Source organism: Aotus nancymaae, unplaced genomic scaffold (genome assembly GCF_030222135.1).
Source record: "Aotus nancymaae isolate 86718 unplaced genomic scaffold, 86718_ANA_hifiasm-v0.15.2.pri h1tg000010l, whole genome shotgun sequence".
Classification (NCBI taxonomy): domain Eukaryota; kingdom Metazoa; phylum Chordata; class Mammalia; order Primates; family Aotidae; genus Aotus; species Aotus nancymaae.
This window is the reverse complement of record NW_026988421.1, coordinates 63,405,715-63,430,778: the sequence shown is the minus strand read 5'-3', so window position 1 is coordinate 63,430,778 and position 25,064 is coordinate 63,405,715. Positions and strand designations below refer to the sequence as shown.

General features: G+C 54.3%; 1 protein-coding gene across 1 annotated transcript in view; it reads right to left on the bottom strand.

The window, feature by feature from the left end:
• Positions 1–25,064, bottom strand: part of CDH23 (cadherin related 23) — a 421,218-nt gene that overhangs the window by 121,772 nt on the left and 274,382 nt on the right. The window contains exons 15-20 of the mRNA XM_064374253.1: positions 18,750–18,814; positions 15,664–15,901; positions 13,881–13,986; positions 10,868–10,995; positions 5,740–5,812; positions 2,676–2,792 (exon numbers count right to left, since the gene is read on the bottom strand). Coding sequence (XP_064230323.1) covers positions 2,676–2,792; positions 5,740–5,812; positions 10,868–10,995; positions 13,881–13,986; positions 15,664–15,901; positions 18,750–18,814 — 727 coding nt within the window. The remainder of the gene's footprint in view (positions 1–2,675; positions 2,793–5,739; positions 5,813–10,867; positions 10,996–13,880; positions 13,987–15,663; positions 15,902–18,749; positions 18,815–25,064) is intronic.

Here is a 25,064-nt window from a genome sequence, read left to right as displayed (position 1 = left end):
GATTTCCTCGGTGTAAAGAGTCCCACCTGGGCCCATTCTAAGCTCCCAACTTGATGGTATTGAATATGGAGTTCACAGTTGAGTGCCTTGCTAGCTCTTGGGAGCAAGGTGAGCCAGTCCCAGCGGACTTCAGCAATCACTGCAGCCAGGCCATTTACCGTCTTTCATGAGCCATGGGAGAGCCCATGTGGTGAGGATGAGAGACCTGGATTTGAATTCTGATTATGGCCCTTCCCAGATGCTTGGCCTTAGAAAAATTTAGTTTTTTTAAGCTTCAGTTTTCTCATCTATAAATGGAGATTGGTGTGACTTCCAGGGAGAGCTGTTGTGAGGCTAAAGTAATTCTAGGTGAGGCTCCCAACACCCAGAGAATGACTGTATCCTTCCAATGGACTGTGAGCATTCCCCACAGGCAGGGCCTGTATGCTACCCATCATTTTATCCCCATTGCCTGAGCTGTGTGACCTGGGCAAGTCGCTTTACTTCTCTGAGCTTGGTTCTTCCCCCTATAAAACAAGGCAGCTAGGCTACATTGCCTTTAGGACTGCTTCTACCCTGGCTGTTCCCTCTGTGGCACGCTGGCTTGTCCTCTGCTCTGTGCAGCGCTGAGCAGGGAGCCCGGGGTGGGTGACAGGGCAGCTTAGGTGCCAAGGGCAAGACTGGAAGACTCACAAAGGTCTGCCCAACAAGCCACACTCCGTGCCAGGGTAGTGTCGATTAATTGGCAGGGCAAGGAAGAAATTAATCTCTAAAAAGTTTTAAATATGAACTTGTCGGCATGATCAATGGCCTCTCCTGTCTGGGAAATTAGATCCAATTAAGGCCACCTCTGTGGAGCAGGCCTGGCTAATTTGACTGAGGAGCTCAGAGCAAAATGCTTACACGTTTGGAGTCAAAGTCGTGTTAAGGCAGCAAGAAAATGTCTTTGTCATTAAAGGCCCCGGGGGGAGCTGGAGCCCCGATTGGGCAGGCAAGGGCAGGGGTGGCTGAAAGGCCAGGGAGCTGCTCATATAATGGCACCTTTCATATCTGGGTTCTGGAGTCAGAAGTTCACGCTCTGCGAGTCCTCAGTCTAGCTACTCAACCTCCCCAGTGGCTCAGCTTCCTCATCTGGAAAAGGGGGATAAGGCTAGTATCCGCCTCACAGGTGAGGATGGCGGAATGGGATGTGCTGCTCAGAGTCCCTGCAACAGTGCTGGGCATGTAGTTCATATTCACTAGTGACATTACTCTGAGACCCCTGGAAATGAGGGCTCACTGTGGGTGGAAGTTCCTTAGAGCAGGGAGGAAGGCCTTCACTTTCTCAGAGGTAGCAAAAGAGGCTCACAGTGGCCCTGGGTCCCCTTCCTCAGTCTTAGTACCCATCAGAACCAGCCATTGGCTCCCCAAGCCTCCAGGAAAGGAGGACAAAAAAGGGATTGAAGGCTGACTTCCACCATGGATGGATGGATAGAAGGAAGAGCTAATGCCCTGCTGGGCCACTGACCACCTGCTACAGAAATGGCCAGTGTCCACTAGAGATTCCTGTTCCCTTCCCAGTCAAGAATTATCACTTGGATATGACTGCCAGGCAGGGGCTGACCCATTACCTCCTCCTAGTCCGATAACCCATGCTCTTTTCCCTTCTGCAATGACCTCAGAGCCACAACATGGAAGGGGCCTGGGTCCCAGAATCATCATATGGAGTCCTGTCCACTCAACAACTGCATGGGTTGACTGTATGAATTCAAATTTCTATTGTTTCAAGCCACTGAGATAGGGTTTAGCTGTTTGACATCTACAGTTCCTTTCACTCACACAGAAGTGGGTATTGGAAGTGGGGTGTCTTGCCTGCCCACTGAGCTGACTTGGAACTTCATGAGGTCAGAGCCATGTCTTATTCTTTCCTGTACCCCAGCACCTGGCACAGCACCTGGATCAGACAGCACCCACCCCAATTTCTGAATGAACATGTCAATGAATATACAGGGGTCCTAGATTCTTCCCCAGGTCTGGCTGAAAAGTTTGGGTCTCTTGCTGCTTCTTTCTGCCCCCCTTTTCTCCCAGCTTTAAGGAGGAGAGAAAACTGGGAATATACATGAAGAGATGAAGAAGAAAGAGAGTTACATGGGCTGAGCTGGGAGCTGGGGGCAGGGGGCTCGCAGGTGAATAAACAAAAGAGAATAATGACAGTACTTGTTTTAGCACTTACTATGTGCCAGGGGCTATTCAAAGTGTGTTTCGTATTACACATCATTTAACCTACACAACAGCCCTGAGATGATCAACCTCATTTTACAGGTGGGAAAACTGAGGCACACATCTGTGAAAGAAGAGGAGCCAGGATTTAAGAATGAGGTCTGCAGCTGAGGGACAGGGACGCTAAGGCTTTAATAAAGGTTCCTGAAGAGGGGTGTGTTAACCAGCTGTTCGTAAGATGACACACATTTAAAACATAATACAACTCTTTACCCTTGAAAGACATCATTCACTGGATAAATCCATGCTGTGATTTTTTTTGGTAAGATCAGTAATCACACTCAAATTAATATTTCAGGGATTACACTGGTGCTCAAAGCTGGCCTGCTCAAAACTGAGAAGAATGAGACCCGGGCCCAGGGGCTGGTCCTGGGGCCGGGTATGGAGAGTCAGCCTCAGGGTGCGGAGGACCAGGGTCCTTGGGGTGGGGGGCTTACCTGAGCGGGCATTGATCCGAAACTGGGTGGAGCCTTCCAGGGAGTAGATGATGGACTCCTGGCCATACTCCCGGGAGCGGTCCAGGTCCGTGGCATTCAGGAACAGCACCGTGGCTCCTTCAGAGGGAAAAAGGCGGGGGTAGGGGGTGCTGCTCATCCTGGGCCCCTGGGCTCACAGCCCCAGCCCCGGGAGCAGGATTTTTGCTGGCCCAAGAGGAAGACATGGGACCCTCCCAGTGACCAGCTCGCAGGGAGGTGGGAGGCCTGACTGCTGGGGCACCCCAGGGATGAGGGCGGCTCAACCACTGCTCTTGGAGCCCAGATCGCTGGGCTGCACGGGGACGAGTCTTCATGAGAGGCTCAGGGATGGACTGGGCCCTCTGGTGTCTTCCTGTCTCCCGGCTCCTGCCTGGCTGGCTGCCATATTAAATACACTCAGATTGGCCAGCTTTTACTTGGAATAAAAAAGACATGAAGCTCCATATTAACTTATTCTACATCTACTATATTCAATTTCAATCTAGTGTTCTCTTGTTCACAGGAGTATTTGTAAAAGTTTTTATTTTTTCTTTAATGTCTAGTTAAGGCCTTCGTCTTTATTTCCAGCTCCATGAAATCCTGACTCAAGGGATCAGCTTTTCCAGCCACTCTGTCCAAACCCTGAGAGCAGCTTGTCCCGAAGCCGTGCCCACCAGGGGTTCTGGCTCCAGCCCCTCCTGCCACCTACTGCCAGCCCTGGCCTAGTAGCCAGGAGGTCTGGTGTACAGGCTCCTGGAATCTTCACACCCAGACAGCACTCGCAGGGCTTCGGCAGGTGCCTTCGCGTGCCTGAGCATCACCTCCTCCTCTGGGACTGGGTCTAACGATACTGTCTAACTTGTGGGTTTGCTGCTGGGATCTGAGGGATAAAGCATGAAGGCCACAGGCTGAGCCCCACAAGGGGCTCCACTGGGCTGCAGGGGTGGTGGTAACTATCCAGTGGGTAAATCAGCAGTCTTGAGGGGCAAGAGACCAGGCAGGTCATAGTGTCCCCTTCCAGGGACCCCTGGGGCCTCAAATACGACCCTCAGGCCTGCCTTGAGCAGGAGGACAGGAACATGAGCCCTAATATACCCCTGAAAAGAATTAAGTGCCATAGTTAAGGCCTCTCCTGGACAGAGTCTCCAGGGATGGTGGGGAGTGCTGGGGGTGGGTCTTTAGTAGTGACATTCTCCAAGGGATGCCTGATTAGTACAGGGAGGGTAGACTGGATGTAGCCCAGCAGCCACTCAGCTCATTGTCAGGTGCCAGACTGGTACCCAGAGACTCTCATTAGAAGACCTGGTGGTGCCAGGGAAGAGCAGTTCTGACTCTACCATCCCTGATTCCACTGTCCCTGAATCCACCATCCCCTGAATTCACCATCACTGAATCCACCACCTCTGAATTCACCGCCCCTAACTCCACCGCCCCTGACTCCACCACCCCTGACTCCACCATCCACGACTCCACCGCCGCTGACTCCACCACCCGACTCCACTGTCCCTGACTCCACCATCCCTGACTCCACCATCCCTGACTCCACTGCCCCTGACTCCACCATCCCTGAATCCACCATCCCCTGAATCCACCACACCTGACTCCACCACCCCTGAATCCACCACCCCTGACTCCACCATCCACGACTCCACCACCCTTGAATCCACCACCCCTGACTCTACCACCCCTGACTCCACCATCCACGACTTCACCACCCCTGAATCCACCACCCCTGACTCCACCATCCATGACTCCACCACCCCTGAATCCACCGTCCCTGACTCCACTGCCCCTGACTCCACCGCCCTGACTTCACCACCCCTGACTCCACCACCCCTGAATCCACCACCCGACTCCACCACCCCTGACTCCACCATCCACGATTCCACCACCCTTGAATCCACCACCCCTGACTCCACCATCCACGACTCCACCACTCCACCACCCCTGAATCCACCACCCCTGACTCCACCACCCGACTCCACCATCCACGACTCCACCACCCTTGAATCCAACACCCCTGACTCCACCATCCACGACTCCACCACTCCACCACCCGAATCCACCACCCCTGAATCCACCACCCGACTCCACCATCCACGACTCCACCAACCTTGAATCCACCACCCAACTCCACCACCCCTGACTCCACCATCCATGACTCCACCACCCCTGAATCCACCACCACTGACTCCACCATCCACAACTCCACCACCCCTGAATCCACCACCCCTGACTCCACCACTCGACTCCACCATCCACGACTCCACCACCCCTGACTCCACCGCCCCTGACTCCACCATCCCTAAATCCACCACCCCTGAATTCACTACCCCTGAGTCCACCATCCCTGACTCCACTGTCCCTGGCTCCACCATCCATGACTCCAGTATCTCTGACTCTACTGTCCCTGACTCCCACTTTCCAGTCTCCTTCAGCCACTGCAGCAGTTCCTGACATGGTGTTTTCCTGGCTAGGATAATTTGCTCTCATGGTAAGGGCGAAGCTGCCAGTCTGCCCTGGGGGCAGAACAGATCCCCTGGAACCTGAGTGTGGAGATGGTGGTGCTGGGTCTGCAAGCTGAGCCCTGCAACCGGAGCCTGGCCCAGAGATTAGCTCTCAATCGCATCCTTACATAGGAACACAGGCCATGCTGTAAGGCCACCCCTCTGAAATCATGGGACCTGCTTCACAGGGCTGTAGTCTCAGAGCCCTCTGTACACTTCAGACTGTTTAATTAACACTGCTTAATTAATCATGGATCATCATTCTTTCCCCACTAGACTAGAGTTGCAGGAGAGCAGGAACGGAGTGCCCAGCTTAGCACCTGCACATAGTAGGTGCTCTGTAACTAGCTGTCAGCTGGCAGATAACTAGATGTTTCCAGAGACTCCCTGATTTGTCACAGGAGCTTGGCTTGGGAAAAAGAAGGCCATGAACCTCCCAGAATTTGTGTGCAGAGCTGGGATCTGCACTTCCTGGGTGCCGTGACAGCTGGCTGCCTACCTTCCTGTGTCCCCCAGCCCCCGACCTGAGCCTGTGGTACCTGCCATGATGTTCTCTACCACGGAGACGAAGTAGGCAGGCTTGCTGAAGGTGGGAGGGTTGTCATTCTCATCCTGGAAGGAAAACAGACAGGTTGCAGGAGCCAGGGAGGCAGGTGGGCTGGCCAGCTAACCAAGGTGGGCACCAAGGAGGCAGGCTAGGCCTGGCTGGCACTAAGGAGCTCTGGCTGGCACTAAGGAGCTCTGGCCTCACTGTATAACCAGAGCCAGGTGAGGTGCCAGCAGGGTGTCAGGTAACCCTCTGGCAGGCTACAGCTCTAGGAGGTAGGACTAGCCTTGGGGAAACATGGGGGCCTCAGGAAGGGACGGAGAGGCCCAGCAAGAGGGAGTGCAGCAGCTGTGACTGCCAACACCTGCCAGCTCCCCAGGCTTCCCCCAGTTCTCTAGCTGAGCTCTAAGCTCACTCCAGCACTGGCACCCGTATGCTGGGGATGCCCACTTGGACCCCTGCGCAGGTCCGCCAGGATGACAAAAGCTTCTAGGACTCTCCCCAGAGATACCGAAGTATGCGGTGGCAGGTCAGGTTCAGGTGGTTCCCAGAGCCCAAAATCTGGCCCTGGGCTGGCTGCAGGCAGGTACAGCTAGACCCCTCCTTGCACACGAGAACAACGGCTCTTCCAACCCCTGAGCAGCCCTGGTCCAGAGCCCCACCCTTGTCAGTTCTAAAGCAATATCTCTTCCAGCCCAGCCTTCGCCAGTGGCCATAGGATGGTGCTTGGCTGAGGGGCTGAGCCTGGCAGGGTAGGGTGGGCAGCTTCTCCCTCATCCTATGCACCCCCAACTCCTCCACACCGTGGCCCCTCCTCTTCAATTAGAAGAGGCTTTGCTGCCCTTTAATACTCTTATCCTCATTGACAGCTCCTGCAACCCCTCAACAAGAATTCCTCCCTGCTCCTCTCTTGGAAGAAGCCTCCCCAGCCCACTTGACTCTGGCTCTTCTACCCTTTCCCAAGAGCCCCAGTGTAGAGCTCAGGAGTCAGGCTGAGTCCCGACGCCAGTGGGCAGTCTTTATGCTACAGTCTTCGGCAATTCCTGTTCATTTGCTAGTGCAAACAGGAGTTCCATGAGAGGGTCTGGCTTCTCGTGGAACTGAGAGCTCTTAGAGGGAAAGGATCCTGTATTAAGCTCCCTTTGCTGGAGTCGCTGCTGACTGAGCAGCCATGAAAGAGACAGGGGCATGCTCTCTGGCTGTGCACCCCATGGGACTTCAGAGAATCTCGGCCTGCTAAGATTGTGGGTGCCCAGAAAGGAGTGATCCTCTCTTTTTCCAATCTGCCCCTTGGCTCTGGATGGCACTCTGGCTCACGCTGAGCTGCCCCTCTCCCTAGATACCAGCAGTCTCAGGATTCCCCCGATGTCCAGTGCCCCAACTGTGTGCCTGGGCATCTCCCCCGTCCTGGTGTGGGTGCAAGTGCCCCATATACTTATACATTTAAGCTTCTGCCTGGCTGCATGAAACGGTGCGGAGAATCTGTCAGTGACAGAGCATGAGACAGAAACTTATTAGCGGTGATATTTCCCCGGATCTTGGCGCTGCATTCGCTATTAGTTCTAATTCAGCGGCTTGCTCTACAAAAGCTTATTGTCCCCTAATGGGAAATCTACAAACCGAGTTTGACTTCTTTATTAAAAACCAACAAGCAGTGGATGAAAAAGAATCACCTGGCCCCTCCGGCCCCCTCCTCCTCCTGGAGCCCTGTGGTTTCCATCTGCCTCTCCCCACCCCCAACCTGTGCAAGAAATGCTGCCATCCACGACTTCATTGCTGCTGGGTTTTAAATTTCAATTGGGAGAAAATCCTTTTGGTGGAGGGAGGAGGCCGCTTAGCTGAGTGACAGCTATTTAAAAACCAGCCACATGCAAAATCAGCCCGAAGGCGGTGACCTTTTCAAGTGTGGTCCTCAGACATAAGTCACTGTGCCATCCAGAGGCCCTGCTAGAGAGACAATGTTCACTCACAGCCAAGGTGGCACCTGTCTTTGTTGCCAGACTCTCCGGCTGCCCCAGGGCCAGGGTGGACTCAGAAGGAAAGTGCAGGGCCCCTGCTGGCCCCTGGGATGGCTTTGAGGGAATTTGAAAATGGGGCCCCTTCTACTAGGCCACTGTGGTTCCATGCCAGGGCACACCTCGGCTTGCCGAGTGCAAAGCGAGGTGGATTCCTGTTCCCACTCACCCCTGCACAGGGAGACTCCCCTCTGTGGTCCCGGGGAGGGAGGCTGGGGGGCACACTTTTATTTGCAGGGATAAAAAGTGAGTTCAGTCACTTTACTTTCCTTTCTCTGCGTGCTCTGGCCCCTTTGATGGGGGCTGAGGCACAAAGAGATGCTCCGGTCCCTGCCTTAGCTGAGCCACAGGTTGGGATGGGTCTGGAGTTTGGGGCAGAGCTAGGGTTTCAAAATCTCATGAGGGCGGATCTCTGAAGGCCTTACTCCTCAAAGTGTGGTCCCCAACCGGAAGCATCTGCATCACCCGGGAGCCGGGAGGAAATGCAGATTCCCAGCCCTGCCTCAGACCCACTATGAATTTGCCTTTTAATGAGATCCCCAGGGAATTCCAGGGCATGGGGAACTTTGAGAAGCACTGGTCTCAGTCATGCGTGGATAGGGATGACCAAGGTTCTAGGCCTGTGGCTGTAGTGGAAACGTCAGTGTGGGAGTCACTCAGGTCAGGGTCCAAGTCCTAGCTCTGCCAGTGAGGAAGAAAGGCATTGGTGACCATGGGTCCTCCCTGAGCTGCAGCCTCCCCATCTGGAAAGTGGGATTGAAAGGGACCTGGCATACTGCTGCAGCTCAGCACATGTTAGTTTCCATTTGGCTACTTAGGCCTGTCCGGCCCTGGGCTAGTGCAGAGCACTTATTGCCCTAGACCTCCCTTACTCTTACCCTCTCCGGCATCCCCTCCCCAAAGCCTGAACGGCTCCCTCTCTGCTCCAGCCCACTCACCAGAACTCCCATTTGCACTAGCCATAGGCTGGGGTGTGGAGGCGGTTGCTGTTATGCATGGCTGTCTCGTTGACTGGAGTGACAGCCAACATTTCAGGTGCCAGGTATCACCTGCACAATCTCATTTCATCCTCACAAAAATATCATGAGGCAGGTACCACGATTACCCCCATTCTGCAGATGAGGAAGTTGAGTTTCAGAGACCCAGGTCACACAGCAAGAGCATAGCAAAGCCAGATTTCAAACCCATATGGCTCCACAGCCCCACACCCCTCTTTCCACTCAGTATCGCCTTGGGGTGTGGAGCAGGCTGCACGTTCCCCTGCGCGTCCTGCTGGGGTCCCAGCCCAGAATTCACTGCCTCCTGGTGCAGAGCAGCATCCTGGCTGGTTGAAAGTGATGGGTGGGCTGGTCAGGGTTGTGAGTGCAGCTGGGATGAGAAGAGGCTTGGGGGCTGTGGTCAAGGCCGGGAAACTAAGCCCAGGTTTGGGTGATGTGGTCAGGGTTGGGCCATGGGGTGAAGAGTGCCAGCCCATGGTCATGACTGGCAGAAAATGCATTCTCATTCCCTGGTAACACCCTCGGGGTTTCTAGGTGGAAGTTTACAGGTTCGAGTCAGGCTGGTTTTTCTTTTCTTTTTTTTTTGAGACAGAGGTATTTTTCGCTCTTGTTGCCCGGGCTGGAGTATGATGGCATGATCTTGGCTCACCACAACCTCCACCTCCTGGGTTCAAGCTATTTGCCTGCCTCAGCCTCCCAAGTAGCTGGGATTACGGTTGCGCTCCATCATATCCAGCTAATTTTTTGTACTTTTTTTTAGTAGAGACGGGGTTTCTCCATGTTGGTCAGGCTGGTCTCAAACTCCTGACTGCAGGTCCACCTGCCTCAGCCTCCCAAAGTGCTGGGATTACAGGTGTGAGCCACCACGCCCGGCTGGTTTTTCGGCTTCTGAAGATCTCCTGGTCTCTGTTCTCCTTCCCCTGACATTCCCTGAAGCCTGAGGTGCCAGACATAAGGACTCCAGAAGCAAGGCCCCAACTCTCTGCCCTTCTTTTTGCTATACTGGTTCTGTAGAGCCTCACCCTCCTGGTCACCCCTAAATTCTGCTCCCGCGTGCCCATCTGGAAGGTTCCCCCATCAGGTATCACCTCGACTTTCCCATCACTTCCAGCTCCTTCCTATTCAGCAAGCAAATAGGGTCCCTGGCCCAGATGGGGGCCTTTCTGCTTGGGAACTGGCCTCAGCTTCTGCCCCGGGTTGAGAAGACAGAGCTTGTTAAGGCCCAGTGTGGGGCAGTGGCGGAGGCTGCTGGTGAAGCTGGCTGTGGCAGGAAGGCTCTCCAGCATGCCTGCTCCAGGGTGAGATTTTTCTGAGCTTATGTCAAATCACAGCGCATCTCCAAACGTGACAATCTGATCTAATCCTCCCGGAGCCGATAATGCACTAACTCTTCCATCAACACGCGTTTGCCATCTCCCACAGATGGGAGGGGGGCAGGCCGCGCGTGCACAGCTGCGTGTGGTGAGGTCTCCATGCGGAGGGGCCCGTTGGCTCCGCTGTCAGACCACGCTCTGCATCCCCGTGCGGCACGGGGCAAATGAACCAGCATGGAGATGGATTCAGCAACTGATAATTTCAGACACAGAAAGCACTAAGGTGTGCTTGATATTCATGTCAGACAAAATGTGGCTTGGTTTCAGACCCATTTAGATCTTCAGAGGAGTGGAGAAGGGAAGAAAAAAGAAAGAGAGGGATAGAGAGAGAGAGAGCGAGAGAGAGAGAAGGCAGAAGACGACCTTCTGGTCATTCTCTTGTTCTTCACAGAACATAGCCATCAATGAAGGAATCCCGTGACACTTCTTTCTCGCTTGACTCCCAGCTCCTGTTCCCCTCCGAGGGTGTCCTGGGGCCCCCAAATGAAGTCAGAGCGGACAATCTGTCTCTTCCTGAGTACCAGGGCCCGGGGCCTTCCCTGGCCAAGCGGGGAGACAGCTAAATTGTTACAGCAGTGGAGAGGCTTGCTGGGGGCAGACTTTAGGACAGACTGCTGGGTAACTACCCAAGCTGCAGGGATAGCCAAGGAGGTGGGGGCCACAGTCTGCACTACTGGTTCATAGGAAGCACTCACCACCCTGGAAGGGCAAGGCCAGTGGCCCTGGGTACTTACAAACACCTCGATGGTGACAGGGACAGTGCTGTTGAGAGGGGGGTTGCCAGCATCCTTGGCCATGACCATCAGATAAATCAGCCCATTGGGTATCTGTTCATAATCCAGCGGGCGACTGACGCTGATCACTGAAATGACAGAAACGGGCCAGATCCCTCTGTAAGCAAACTTGAGATGCCCATTCAGCCAGGGATCCCCTTTGGGCAGGGAAGGTATGGCTGGCATGGCCTGGGCCAGCTCTGCCTTGTTTTCTGAACACCTGGAGCCTCACTGTCTCGACTGAGGTTTACTGACTGCCTGAAATGTGTCAGACCAGTGCTGAGCCCACCAGGTGATAGCCAGTTGGTGGTAATGTAAGCCCCACTTTTACAGATAAAGAAACCAACCTCAGAGACGTTCAGTAACTTGCCCAAGGTCACACAGCTCTCAATAGAGTGGGGAGATGAGCCCAGGTTTGGCTGAATCCAGAGCCCAGGCTCTTTTTTAGTAGGCGCTCCTGCCTGCTTTTCTCTCTGTCATCTGTCTGTCTGTCTGTCTCACTCATCTGGCACTTTTCTTTATGGATTTTCCCCCATCAGTCTGGAAGCTGCTCAGAGGACAGGGTCATGCCTCAGGCCTTCTAGCCCTGGCCCCATCACTACTCCTCTCTTCAGGTAAGCACAGAGTTCCCCAGTTGTTGCCCAGCATTGGGGATGCCAGGGAGGACCAGGCAGTGGGGTGCAGAAGGCGGGATCCTCCTCAGTCTCCTCTAGCCCTATTTCTCTAATCATCTTCTCTTCCCTCTCTTTTGTTTATTTTTATTAAAAAACTTTTCTTTGTAGAAGCAGGGTCTGGCTGTGTTGCCTAGGCTGGTCTCGAACTTCTGGCTTCAAGCAATCCTCCCACCTGGGCTTTCCCAAGTGCTAGGATTACAGGCATGAGCCACTATCCCTGCGCCCCGCCCCCCCATCTCTCTCCATCTCTCTCTCTTCTCCTCTGTCCATTTCCTCCCCAGTTTATGCTATGAGCTCTTCATGCCCATCCAGTCACCCATTCTCAGCACTGTCTAGACCCCATGGGGAGGTACTCAGGGTTAGGTGCTGCAGACCTTACCTTCAACAGAACTCTGTTTAGAGGTGGGTAAAGAACCCTAATGCCAAAGGCAGACCCAGGCTGGGAGGCAGGATTTGCAGGGAGCTAAGACAGATGCCTCTGCCCTGAAATATCCCCACCATTGCACATGCCTGAAGTCTCTCCATTAGTACTTGTTTGTACTAAGTCACTGATTCTCAGCTGGGAAGGGAAGGCATATTGGCTTGGGAGTTGGGGACATGGGAGGTCTGAGAAGGCATTATAACAATATTAAATTACAACTTTCTATTTGGAAAAGGGAAACAAGATTATTGCTTTAGTAATATAAAGTCTAAGGGGGATTCTTCTAGCTGAGAGGGGGGTGAGGTATGGGGCAGGCAGAGGCATGGAACTTTTAAGTTTCTGAAAGAGGGATGGGGCCGGGCACGGAGACTCACACCTGTAATCCCAGCACTTTGGGAAGCCGAGGCGGGCGGATGGCTTGAGGTCAGGAGTTCAAGACCAGCCTGACTAACATTAGCAAAACCCTATCTCTACTAAAAATACAAAAATTAGCTGGGCGTGGTGGCTTTCTCTTTCTTTTCCTTCCCTCCTTCCCTCCTTCCCTCCCTCCCTCCCTCCCTCACTCCCTCCTTTCCTTCCTTTGTTCTTCCTTCTTTTTCTTTCCTTCTTTCTTCCTTTCTTTCTCCTCCCCTCCCCTCCCTTTCCCTTCTTTTTTCTGGCTCTGTCACCCAGGCTAGAGTGCAGTGGTGAGACCTGGGCTCACTGCAACCTCCACCTCCCATGTTCAAGTGATTCTCCGGCCTCAGCCTCCCAAGTAGCTGAGATTAGAGGCACGCACCACCATGCCCGGCCAATTTTTGTAGAGACAGGGTTTTGCCATGTTGGGCAGGCTGGTCTGGAACTCCTGACCTCAGGTGATCCACCTGCCTCAGCCTCCCAAGGTGCTGGATTGCAGGTGTGAGCCACCGTGCCCAGTAGAACTGCAATTTCTACAATGGCATTTCTCTGAACTAACTGTGGGGCAGTGGGAGGAACAAGGACTGGACCCAAAGTGATTCAATGCACCTCCATCCCTTCTGCCTTGGGGGCACCTAACCCAGGTTCCAGGAATCAGAGAAGTTTCCCAGAGGAGGAGGTGTCAAATAAGCCCTTAAAGCTAGCCGGGGCTACACGCTGGACAGCCAAAGGGAGGGGGGACCAAGGGGCAGGGAGGAAGGGCTTTCCTGGCTAAAGGAAGACACTTGGCAAAGACTTGGGGGTGAACATCAGTAAGGGGAGACAGTGTCAAAGTGTTTGAAGAGGCTGAATTCTGGTGGGGCAAGGGCTGCTGAGATCTGAGGCTGGCAGAGCAACCAAGGGCCAGACCACACAGGGACTTGGTGCCAAGCGTGGCAGTTTTGCTAGGAGATTCAGGCAAGTTGCTCCCTGTCTCTGGGTCTCAGCTGCCTCATCTGAAAAACAAAGTGGTCTCTCCTGCCTGAGGTTGCTGCTGCTGCTATCTCCTGCCAGGTCTCTAGGGATGGGGACTCACAGCGGGCAGCAGGGCACAGTGCAGAGTGCCTGTACCTACAGGGCCGCCCAAAGAGTGGGGAGGCTCATCTAATGAGCTTCCACCCCACGGAACTGCCTGTAGCCTTGGTAAGAAACAGAGAACCCCAGAGATTCTATTAACATCAGACTTCTGGCTCAAATGCAGGGCTGGTCATGGCCGAAGAACCAGAGAGCGATCCCGCTGATGAGAGACACAGATACTGACCCTACGGAAAGGTGACTCAGGCCACATCCTCCTCCAGCCCCAGGTGCTCGGGGCAGCTTTCTGAGCAGCCCAGGGTGTCAGGAAGACAGAGGGTGCCTGCCCCTCCCCAGCAAGGGGGGTGTGAGTGCAGAGACTCCACTGGCCCTCCTCCCAGCTGAGCCCCGAGTTCTGCCCCACACTTACCTCCATAGCCCTCATACAGGCTGATGTCGAAGTAGCTGCCAAAGGCGGACGCGCTGACAATGCTGTAGGTGATCTGGTTGTTCGGGGGGGAGTCTTCATCTGTCGCCTGGAAGGAAGAGGGCAGACGGGAGCTGTGAACCTGCAGAAAACTGGGGGCCAGAAGCAGGTGGGGCCAGAAGAGGGCAAGAGGGAGGGGAAGGCTGCTCACAGCTCCTTTTTTGGGTGGTCCAGCCCTGGGTCATGTCCTGGCCCAGGACCCCGGGAGGCACCCCAGGTCCTTCAACTGGAGGCCACCCTCTGGCTCCCAGTCGAAGCCCTCCTCCCCTCCATGTGCTGGTGTGGAGGCGGCCTGGGGAATCTAGAGGGTAGGTGGGAGGCCCAAGAGGAAGGTGAGGCCCAGAGGCTGAGCCATGACCACCTCCCACCCCACCCCAGCTGGAACACCCTACCTGTAGGTGCCCTCCCTGACTCCGGGACCCAGTTAGGGCCTTTGGGTTGTGTACCCCTTACAGCTGGTGGTAATTTCTTATTTAATTTCTGCCTCCCTCGCTTAGACCATCAGCTTCATGTGAGCAGGAACCTTGTTTCTCGATTGCTGCTGCATACCTCCAGGCCAGCCCAGTGTTTGGCCACAGTGGGTCTAATCCATGCATGTTGCATGAGTCGAGGAAAGAAGGCACGTGGAGCGGGGCCAGGGATCTCTCTTCCCCTTGACTGTCTTCTGTGGGCGCTGAGTTAATGAGTTTCTTTCCAGAAGGTCCCTCAGTCTAGGGCCTCCAGTGGTCCCCGCCACTCAGGGTAGACTTGTTGCTGAGCGGGGGGGGAGGGGCAGGGCGGGGCAGGGCTGTATGGGGGACCAAGGCCAGGCTGGGCAGGCACATGGTCCATCCTTCTCGATATCCCCTGTGCTTACCCCTCTAGCCTTGCCTTCATCCCTGCCTGCTTCAGAAACAAGTTCCAAATGGAGGCTCTGGGTCCTGTCCCTTTGGGTAGGCAGCATGGGGAAGGGGACACATTTGAAAGTCTCTGGTCAAAGGTCACTGAAGCCTAGTGGAGCACTCACTGCAGGAGGCACTTGGATAATAGCATTCCAGGACTAGGCCTGGCACTGCTACCCTGTAACTATGTCTTTGTGAGCAAGCCTCTCCCCTCCCGGTTCCCCTTCTGTAAAATGGGTCGCACTCTGTGGTCTCTGCGGCTTCTTCCAGCTGTAGCACTTCTTGATTCTAGTCGGCCATTAAAGGGCTTAGAAGGGGTCCTGAGATAAGGAACTGCTCCCCACTCGTTTCCCTTGCTAAGGGAGATGGTGGCAGGCGGGTGCGGATGGGATCCTTTTGCTAAATGCTGACTTAATATTTAAGCTGAGACAGATACTGTGTACAACGCCCCACTTGGTACCAAGGACATGAGGTGTTGCTCAGAGAAGGGCTGACACAAACCAAGAATTTGACCCCCAAATCTATGCAGCATTCTTTGTGGATGGGAGGTCAGCCCCTCTTGTGGTGGGTTCCTGAGGGGGTTGGTCAAGAGGAAAGCACAGGCTAGGCATGGTGGCTCAAGCCTGTAGTCCCAGGTACTGGGGAGGCAGAGACAAGAGGATTGCTTGAACCCAGAAGTTTGGGTCTGCAATGAATTCTCATTGTACCACTGCACTCCAGCATGGGTGAAAGAGTGAGACCCTGTCTCAAAACATACAAACAGAAAACAAAAAGGAAGCAAGCAAGCAAGCACAGGGGGAAGGGTAAAAGGCATGGCAGGAATGCAGGGCTCCCCGGCACCTTACCCGGAGCCGCACCAGCTGTGTGACAGAAGGCTCGTTCTCCCGCAGAGCACCCACGTAGGCGTCCTTCTGGAAGGTGGGCATGTTGTCGTTGACATCCAGCACATTGATCCTGACCCGGCCCGTGGTCTCCTCGCCGCCCCCGTCCCGGGCAATGACTGTCAGGGTGAAGCGCTGGATGAGCTCGTAGTCCAGTCTGGCAATCAGTGTGATGAGTCCCATGTCCTTGTCCAGTGAGAACCTGGGCCAGGCCGGGAGGATGGAGGGAAGGAACACGGTGGTTTAAAACGGGCTTGTTGATGAGGCCGGCATTTCCCAGTCTGTCCTCGTCCAGGGTGGCAATAAACAAAGTCTGAAATCTGCCTTCCTTTTCACTTGCCCTACCTGAGAAGAGCCGCTATTTCTAAGGGGGGGTGGGTGGGGGCAGGGATCAGGATCACAGTGGGTGGGGAGGAGGAGTCACCTGATATTAGCAAGGTGGAAACTCAGACGGAACGACCCTCCTCCTGCTGTGAACAGGAGTTCCCACCTACTGCAGATATTTAGACGCTGGAGAACCGTGAGAGTAAAAACTTCTGCCGTCTCAGATTGTTTTGCACCAGAATGCTCTGAATTGGAAGAAAGCAGCTGGTGAAGGGCAGGATGGCTGGTCCTCTCTTGGGAGCTGCCCCTTGAGTTTGAGGAACTGAGTCTTGGGTGGAAGGCTGGCAGACATCTCCCAGGTAGCAGCAAGGTCCGGCAAGATGATCCCTCCAACCACCTCCTCTAAATGTCCCCTCAGGAGCCTCATCTGAGCTGTCAGTTCACATCTGTGTGCTCTGACCACAGCTGCCAGCCACCAAGGTTGGAAGGTTCTGGCTTGGAATGAGGAAAGTCTCAGGCCCAGAAGATGGGAAGAGATGAGACCATCCAAGATGACCAGGATAAGGCCACATGAACACGGGTCCCCTGGGGCAAGGGCGCCCTGTACATTCAGCCAGACTGGCAGCTTCCTCCCATTTGAGGTCCCCATTACCGAGTGGCAGAGAATGGCCAGATGCACCTAACAATCTCCCTATCTCTTTTTTTTTTGAGACAGGGTCTCACTCTGTTGCCCAGACTGGAGTGCAGTGATGCGATCTTGGCTCACCACAACCTCCGCCTCCCGGGTTCAAGTGAGTTTCCTGCCTCAGCCTGCCGAGTAGCTGGGACTACAGGCACCTGCCACCATGCCTGGCTAATTTTTATACTTTTAGTAGAGACGGGGTTTCACCATGTTGACCAGGCTGGTCTTGAACTCCTGACCTCAGGTGATCCACCCACCTCAGCCTCCCAAAGTACTGGGATTACAGGCATGAGTCTCTGCATCTAGCCCCTTCCCTATCTTTTCTTATCAGATAGTGACCAGTCATCCAAACTGACAGCCACTGCCTCACTCATTCCACTGGGCTTCCCAATGCATCAGACACGTGACCCTTGAGCATGTTAAAAGTGAGAGGGGGCCAGGCCTGGTGGCTCATGCCTGTAATCCCAGCACTTTGGGAGGCTGAGGCAGGTGGATCACCTGAGGTCAGGAGTTCGAGACCAGCCTTGCCAACAAGGTGAAATCCCATCTCTACTAAAAATACAAAAAATAGCCGGGCATGGTGACACGTGCCTGCGGTCCCAGCTACTCGGGAGGCTGAAGTGGAAGAATCGCTTGAACCCAGGAGGTTGCAGTGAGCCGAGATTGTGCCACTGCACTCCAGCCTGGCGACAGAGCAAGACTCCACCTCAAAAAAAAAAAAAAAAAGTCAAAGGGCTGCCCCTTGGCTTGGATTAACTGAAGACAAGGGAAAGAGATGGCCCAGAACCAAGCCCAGGCCATGTTACCGTGAGGGGTGACCGGGCAAGGCTGGCATGTGTCAGGCAGGGAGGTGAGTGACCCGTCTATGGGCTGCTGAATGTTGAAAGCCCTCCTGAGGCAGATTGTGTAGCCTAGTGGTGAAGGTCACCTGCAGAAGCCTGACCATAGCACTGACAGCTGTGTGACTTTGGACAAGTGACTTAGCCTCTCTGAGTTGCACTTCCTCATCTGTAAAGTGGGGATGATAAAAGTGCCTGGCACTGAGTTCCTCTGTCATTTCACTGTGAGGATGACATGAGATAATGTGTGTGAAGCCCTTGACTATGATGAGCCTGACAGGTAGTGGCTGCGGCTGGCGGTGGCAATGGCGGTGGTGGTGGCGGTAGTGGTGATGGCGGTGGTGGCGATGGTGGCGGTGGCGGTGGCGGTGGTGGTGGCAGTGGCGGTGATGGTGGTGGTGGTGGTAGTGATGGTGGTGGTGGTGATGGCGGTGGTGGCGGTGGCGGTGGTGGTGATGGCGGTGGTGATAGCAGTGATGGCGGTGGCGGCGGTGCTGGCGGTGGTGGTAGTGATGGCAGTGGTGGCGGTGGCGGCGGTGCTGGCGGTGGTGGTAGTGATGGCAGTGGTGGCGGCAGCGATGGTGGTGGCAGTGGTGGTGGCGATGGTGGCAGCGGCGGCGGTGGTGGTAGTGGTGGTGGTGGCGGCGGCGGTGATGGTGGTGGTGGTGGCAGTGGTGGTGGCGGCGGCGGTGGTGATGGTGGTGGTGGTGGTGGCAGTGGTGGTGGCGGCGGCGGCGGTGATGGTGGTGGTGGTAGCGGTGGTGGTGGAGGCGGCGGCGATGGCGGTGGCGATGGTGGAGGTGGTGGCGGTGGCAGCGGTGGTGGCTGTGGTGGTGGTGGCGATGGTGATGGCGGTGGTGGTGGTGGCAGTGGTGGCGGTGGCGGTGGTGGTCATGACGGTGGTGTGCAGTTGCTAGTACTTTAAAGCCTCCCGGAGACACAATTTATCCATTCCCTAAGCTAAAGGCTATCTTTTGAGGGTCAGATAAGCTATGCCCCAGAGAGTTGAGGAGTTGACCAAGGCTGTGCCACAATCAGGGTCAAACCAGCCACAGTGCCCATGGGTTCCAACTTCCAGTCCAGTGCTCCAGCCACAGGGCCCAGAACCCTCCCTCCCTGGGCACTGAAAAGTTCCTAGATCTCATGAGTCTGGGGAGGGCCAAGGACCACTGCAGAGGGGCCTGAGGGACTGTGGGCAGTCTCACCTGTCAGGGTCATCACTGAAGAAATAGTTGACTTCCCCGAAGGTACCCACGTCATTGTCTGTTGCCTGCAACAGTGAGAACAAGAAGTCATTACTGCCAGACCCAGCTGAGGCTTCAGGTCCACAGGAAACCCATGTTCCTCCCACACAACTCCTTTGGCCCAGTTGAATTTTCTAGAGCCATGCGGTTCAAGAAGGATGTCACTGGCCACTACTGGCTGTTTAAATTTATATTGGAGGGCACAGTTCCACATGACTGGTCTACCAGGCACCTCTAACTGAGTGAAACCACCAGTCCTGGGCTCATACCAGGCTGGGCAAGCTTATTCTCTGCAGATGCTCAGAGGGCTTGGGAGAGAGACCCTGGACCTGTGGCCTGGAATCACGGCCTGTGGTTTTGTGAATATCACAAATGAAGGTAGGTGTGGGTTCAACATCTGGTGGGTTCTTCTGGTTTTTCTCCCACAATTCCTAAAGCCTCCAAGTCAGATGTGCTAGCCAGTGGGGGAAATCCCATGGAGAACCTAGTCCCTCCCTTCTTCGACCCTGGAAAGAATCCATTGCATGTGTAAGGCAGACCTTCTGCTCGATGGCCTTCACTTTTAGAAACACCCTGCTACCCACTACCCTCCCACCTGCCTCCTCTGGCTCCTCTCCCTGCTTGCACAAAAGGCCCGGGTGGGAATTGCCTGCCTGTCCCTCACCACAGGGACTGGCCTGGAGTGGTCCTTAACCACAGCTGGGTCTGTCAGAATCCTCTGGGGATTCTTCCTATTGCACTGCTGGGGATAAAAGCTTTCCTCCAGTGAGTGGAGCAGGGACGACATGAACTGAGAGCTGCCGGATGTTTGGGGAGGATGAAGCTGCACCCAGACCTCAGGAGAGCTAGGAGAAGAGAAGGCCGAATCCTGGTAGTTTTAGAATCCTGAATCTGATCTGACGTTCCTTCCCCACAGTTGATTTGGTTTGTGAGTTCATTGAGATCTCTCTCTCTTTTTTTTTTTTAAAGAGATGGATCTCGCTATGTTGCCCAGGTTGACCTCCAACTCCTGGGCTCAAGGGATCCTCCCGCAGTGGCCTCCTGAGTAGCTGGGACTACAGGCGTAAGCCACTGTGCCTGGCTAACTAAGACCTCTTAGTTAGAGCTGGTCCAAGCTGGGTTTCTGTCACTTACGGTCAAAAGAGACAGAAGGGAGAGAGACCAGCCTTATGTGGATGACAAGGACAATGATGGTGGCAGCCTGCATGGCTGTCACACCTTTCACATTTTCAAAGAACATCCAGGTTTACTAAGGCCTCATTTTCCCCTCACAGCCATCCACGTGATGAGAAATCAGACATTTGCATCCATCTCACAGGCCACACGATGGAGGCTAGACCCCAGTGAGGCCTGGTGAAAGCCTGCTGCCAGTTTGGGTTAGAAGCAGGTCAGAAGCGGAGTGGGACAGAAACTGGCCTCTCCACCCCGGCCTGGTGTTCCTTCCCTGTGGCCATCCCTGTGAGGCCTCCTCCATCTACCCCCTGCCTGCAGTTCTAGTGGGGGTTTGGCTTTTATGGCTGGGAACAATGGCTTCTATATTGTCCCTGGCATGGTTCTAATCCACCAGTGCAGGCTAAATGACATCATTCATTCATTCAATAGTTATTTATGAAGCACATAGTCTGTGCAAGGTGCTGTTCTAGATGTCACCTCTGCTCTCTTCCCAGGCCACTGCCCTGGAGCTGGGCAAACTGCTGCCTGCCACCAGATGCCCATAGGGAAAGGCCTCAGACTGACTTTGGGTCCACTTGCATCTGTTTTATACTTAAGGTGTCTCTATAAGTGGATAAAGCCTGCATGGCTAAAAATACGTTTTGATGTCTTTGTGCTCAATATTTTTTGAGGTTCCTTTTAAGGTTCCTGGATTCTATAAAATCTAGTAAATTCTATGTTCTTTATGATAAGCCTGAATTTTCAAGGAAAAGCTAATCTGTGTTTAGTGTATTCAGTTCAGGAAGGCAGATAAGTGAAAAATATATTTCTATCCCAAATGAATGAAATAAAAAAATGTTTATACCCAAAGGGTTAAGATCTTAGTTATCCAGAAAATTTGGCTGGACAGAAAGATGCCATTTCTGGGGGCTCTGGACTGCCAGCTTCTATAGGACTGCCTCCGATTTCCATTCGATGTCCCCACAGCTCATGCTCCCACAGACTGTGCAGACCTCTGTCCCCACCATCATCCCAGCCAGGCTCAGACCTCATCAAGGGTCCTCAGGGGCACACGCTGAACAAGTGAAAGGAAGGCGCTGAGCCATGTCACCATCCTCCAACCCAGGACTGGCTCCCAGATGGGCCCTCTCCCACTGCCTGGGCCATTCCTCATGATGGCGGCAGCCACTGCTGGCTACTGCACACCTTCTACCTACGACCCCTTCATCCTCACAGCAGCTCTGTGAGGTAGGTACTATTATTAGCACCACTTCCAATTTACTGATGGGGAAACTGAGGCATCTAGATAGTACATCGTCTACGAAAGGCTTCACAGCTAGAGAAAGAACGGTGCTGGATTTGAATCCTGTGCCATCAAGCCATGCCTTTGGCCTCCATCAGTTATTGCCTCTGAGCCAAGAGAGGCGCTTGTTCTCGGAAGGAAGGGAGCCTGGTTATTCCAGGTGAGAGGAGACCACATTGCCCTCAGTAACCCCCGATTCCTCCTCCCTTTATAGGGACCAAGGAGAAGGGCAGTGGGAGGAATCCCAGAGCCCTTCCCACCCCCAGGTTCCACTAACGATCCTGATCATCAAGCATGGTCTTGTTGGGCTGTTATGACTGCAGCTTGGTCTGGGGAAGATCTGACTGTGATGCCATTGAGCCCCTTGGTGAGGGGTCACTGTGGTGTGGAGACCCCTCCAGGTCACTGTGTGATCAAACTGTACCCCCTTGGCCCTCATCATGTGCCTTTGTCAAGGGAAAAGGGTTTGGGGACGGACAAAGGTGGGGTAGGCACCTGTGGGGCTCACTGCGCAGCACAGATGGTGCCTGGCACGTAGTAGATGTTTCATAAATGCTGGAAAAATGAATGAGCAAATTCCAATAAGAAGGGGATGGTGCAGAGAAAACAGGGAAGAGGCAGAGAGACGGGTGAAGAGAAAGAAGATAGGACCCAGAAGAAACGGGACAGAAGTGGAGCAAATGGCAGAAGGAAAAAGGAAAGGGAAGTGGAGGAGAGACAGCGGTAGAGGTGGAGGAGAGCAGCTGAGAAGTCAAAAGTGGGGTGTGCAGGAAGGGAGGGGCCTGGGTCATGAGGGGCGTGCTGCCCCCAGAGAAGGTCACATCTGAGCCCTAGAGATGAGTCCTTCAGATAAGGGTGCCCCACAGAATTGGTCTGGACTGTCAGGACGCGAAGGATGTGTGAGGTGCCCACATCCCATCCCCTCCACCCTGGGGCCTGGAGCAGCTGAGGCTCAGGGAAATTAGGTGATGAGCCCCAGGAGACAGGACTGGACTGTCTCAGAGCAGAAGCTGGCTTCATGCCCCCAACCCCTGCAAGGCTTGCCCTCCCCTGCCCACACTGGGCTGGGCACAGCCATGGCTCCCACGGTGACCCTTTTCCCCAGGGCCTCTCACTGCCCGCCCAGGCTGCTGATGCTGGCCACGGAAGATTTGTGAGTCCTTGAGTGCCACCGCCTAATGACCGTATGAAATATGTATGCCTGGGTGAGGAGGAGAGGGAGCGCTTTCATTTTTCAAATGTAGGAAGCAGAACCAGATGAAAAGCTGCTCCTTGCCTCTGCCAGGGTGAGGGCAGCAGCACTGACCTCAGGCCTTGCCGGGTGCAGGGCCGGCGCCAGGCTGCAGCAGAGGCCATCAGGGGCCCTGGGCCTGGGAGGAGGTGGTAGATCTGCCCTGGAGGGAAGGCCCCTCCTTTCCTACACATATTTTCAGACTTTCATGTCTAAACTCCTCGCTCACCCAGACTGGACCACAGGCAGCTCCCAGGACCTGGCTCTGCCCCCTCCGCTTGGATGGCACCCCTCACTCTCCTGCCTGGCTCACACCCTTCTGCCCTCCCTGACTCCCAAGGCAAAGTTAGGGTTCCTCCCTGCACCTGCTCGGTATTCCCAGCCCTGATTACACTGAGGCACTGAAGCTGAGGTTAACGCATGTCTCCGCACACCAGGACGTGGCTCTCAGAGAGCAGTGTGTGGGGTCATGGGGTCCACATATGCCCAGGGCCTAGTACAGGGCCTGGACATAAAGGCAGCTCAGGAAAGGTAAGTCTATCTCTGTCACCTATAACTACAACTGCATCCATGTTCTCATGACACATACCAATGGATGAATTTAATTTTGACCAGATCTCCACAGGTAGGTACTGTTATTACCTCCCATCACTTTTGCAAGTGAGAACACAGAGGCGCAATGGTGTTAAGTGACTTGCTCAAGATCTCACAGCTGGTGGCTGGAGCTGGCCTTCATATTTCCAGAGCAGCCCTCCAGATGCTGGCAGACCCAACTCCAGAGAGAACCCACTGTGGCTGCTCCACCACCCCCCTGCCATCCCGTCCTATCCAGGTGGGGGCAGTGACTGAATCTATCCCAGCCCCAATCTGCTTGTCATGCACCTTTTAAACAACCTCCTCCCAAGCAAGACTTGTTTGTGGCTGACCGACTGAAAGCCCAACAAAGTGGCAGACAGACAGTGACCCTTTGGGCCCATTTTAGGAAGGAGGGTTTGAAGAGTGCCAAGGGCCTATGTATAGAAAACACATTTCTTCTTCCTGCTGAAACACCCCCTTCCCTGCAATGTTCTCGGAATGGGCATGTCTGTCTCCCTGCGGGGGAATTTCCAGGGTTTCATAGACCGATAGTGACAGGGATGTAGGGGGGAGGGCATGGCCCAGCTGGCCACGCTGGGGTGACATTCATATTGTACCTAAGAAAGGCCAAACCGAAGGCCAGTTGTAGTGTCTTACACCTGTAATCCCAGCACTTTGGGAGGCCGAGGTGGGCGGGTCACTTGAGGCCAGGAGTTCAAGACCAGTCTGGTCAATATGGTGATAACCTGTCTCTACTAAAAATAAAAAAAAATTAGCTGGGCATGGTGGCAGGTGCCTGTAATCCCAGCCACTTGGAAGGCTGATGTAGTAGAATCGCTTGAACCTGGGAGGCAAAGGTTGTAGAGAGCTGAGCTCGTGCTCTAGCCTGGGTGACCGAGTGAGACCTTGTCTCAAAAAAAAAAAAAAATGCCAAACCAGGGCTCCAGGTGAGCACCTCAACTGTGCTCCAGGCTCCCCCTCTGGTGCCTCTGTGTCTTTGTTGCCATTTAATAGCTCCCCCAGGCTCTGGGCTGGCACTCGGAGGTACCTACTAGTACATTTTACTACTTGTTAAGGCTCTAATAAGAGGCCCAGGGACAAGCAGTCAAAGCCAGTGGCTAAAATTATGTCCTCCTCTGCTGAAAAACCTTCCATGGTTCCCTATTACCTGCTGAATTAAGTTCAGACCCATACCCTAGTGTCAAGGCTGTCCACAGTCTGGCTGGGCTTAGTGTTCTCGTAGCTACCTCTTCCCTGGTGCACCCCAGCCTGTTCTCTCATTGCTGGTTCCTCTATCCTTTCATTCTGTTACCGCTGTCCAAACTCTGATCCACCCCCGAGGCCCATTCCAAATACCCCTCTCCTAGAAAGTCCCTAATCATTCACTGGTCTTGACCCAGGAGCCCCTGGTCACCCCTCTCCTGGAACACGCAGCAGAATCTGCCATTCCTGAAAACTGTGTGTGCGCGCCCCACTTTCCGCCTTGTGAAGGAGAAGTTTGTATGTCTAACTCATTTTTGCATCTTACGTAGTACCTCATACAGGGCTCAACATCTCTGCCCAATTTAGTAGAATGTGGGATTTCCATTGCCAGCCACAGAGGGCCAGCATAACCTTGCTTCTGTGGGGCTGATGCCCCCCATCAGACACTGCTGTGGGCAGCAAGCAGCGACAGAGGGGTTGCTGGAATGCATGGGGCGAGGCAGGGTTTACGGAGCACCCCCAATGCCCTGGCCCCTGCCAAGACTCCCTACTACCCCCTTCCCCGCAGGAGGAGGCAGGCGCAGGATGTGCGGGGTGGCTGAAGATGCCCAGCACACTGCCACAGGCACCTTCATGAAGACAGTGACCAGACACTTGTTCGGTCAAATATTTAGCACATATTTTTTGAGCTTTTCCAATGTGCCGGCTGCTGTGCTCAGCACTGAAGTCACATCCTAAGCATGATAAGCTGGACTGCCACTTAAAATCAGAATGGGGAGACACATCACCGAGGGGAGAAGTAACTAAGGAA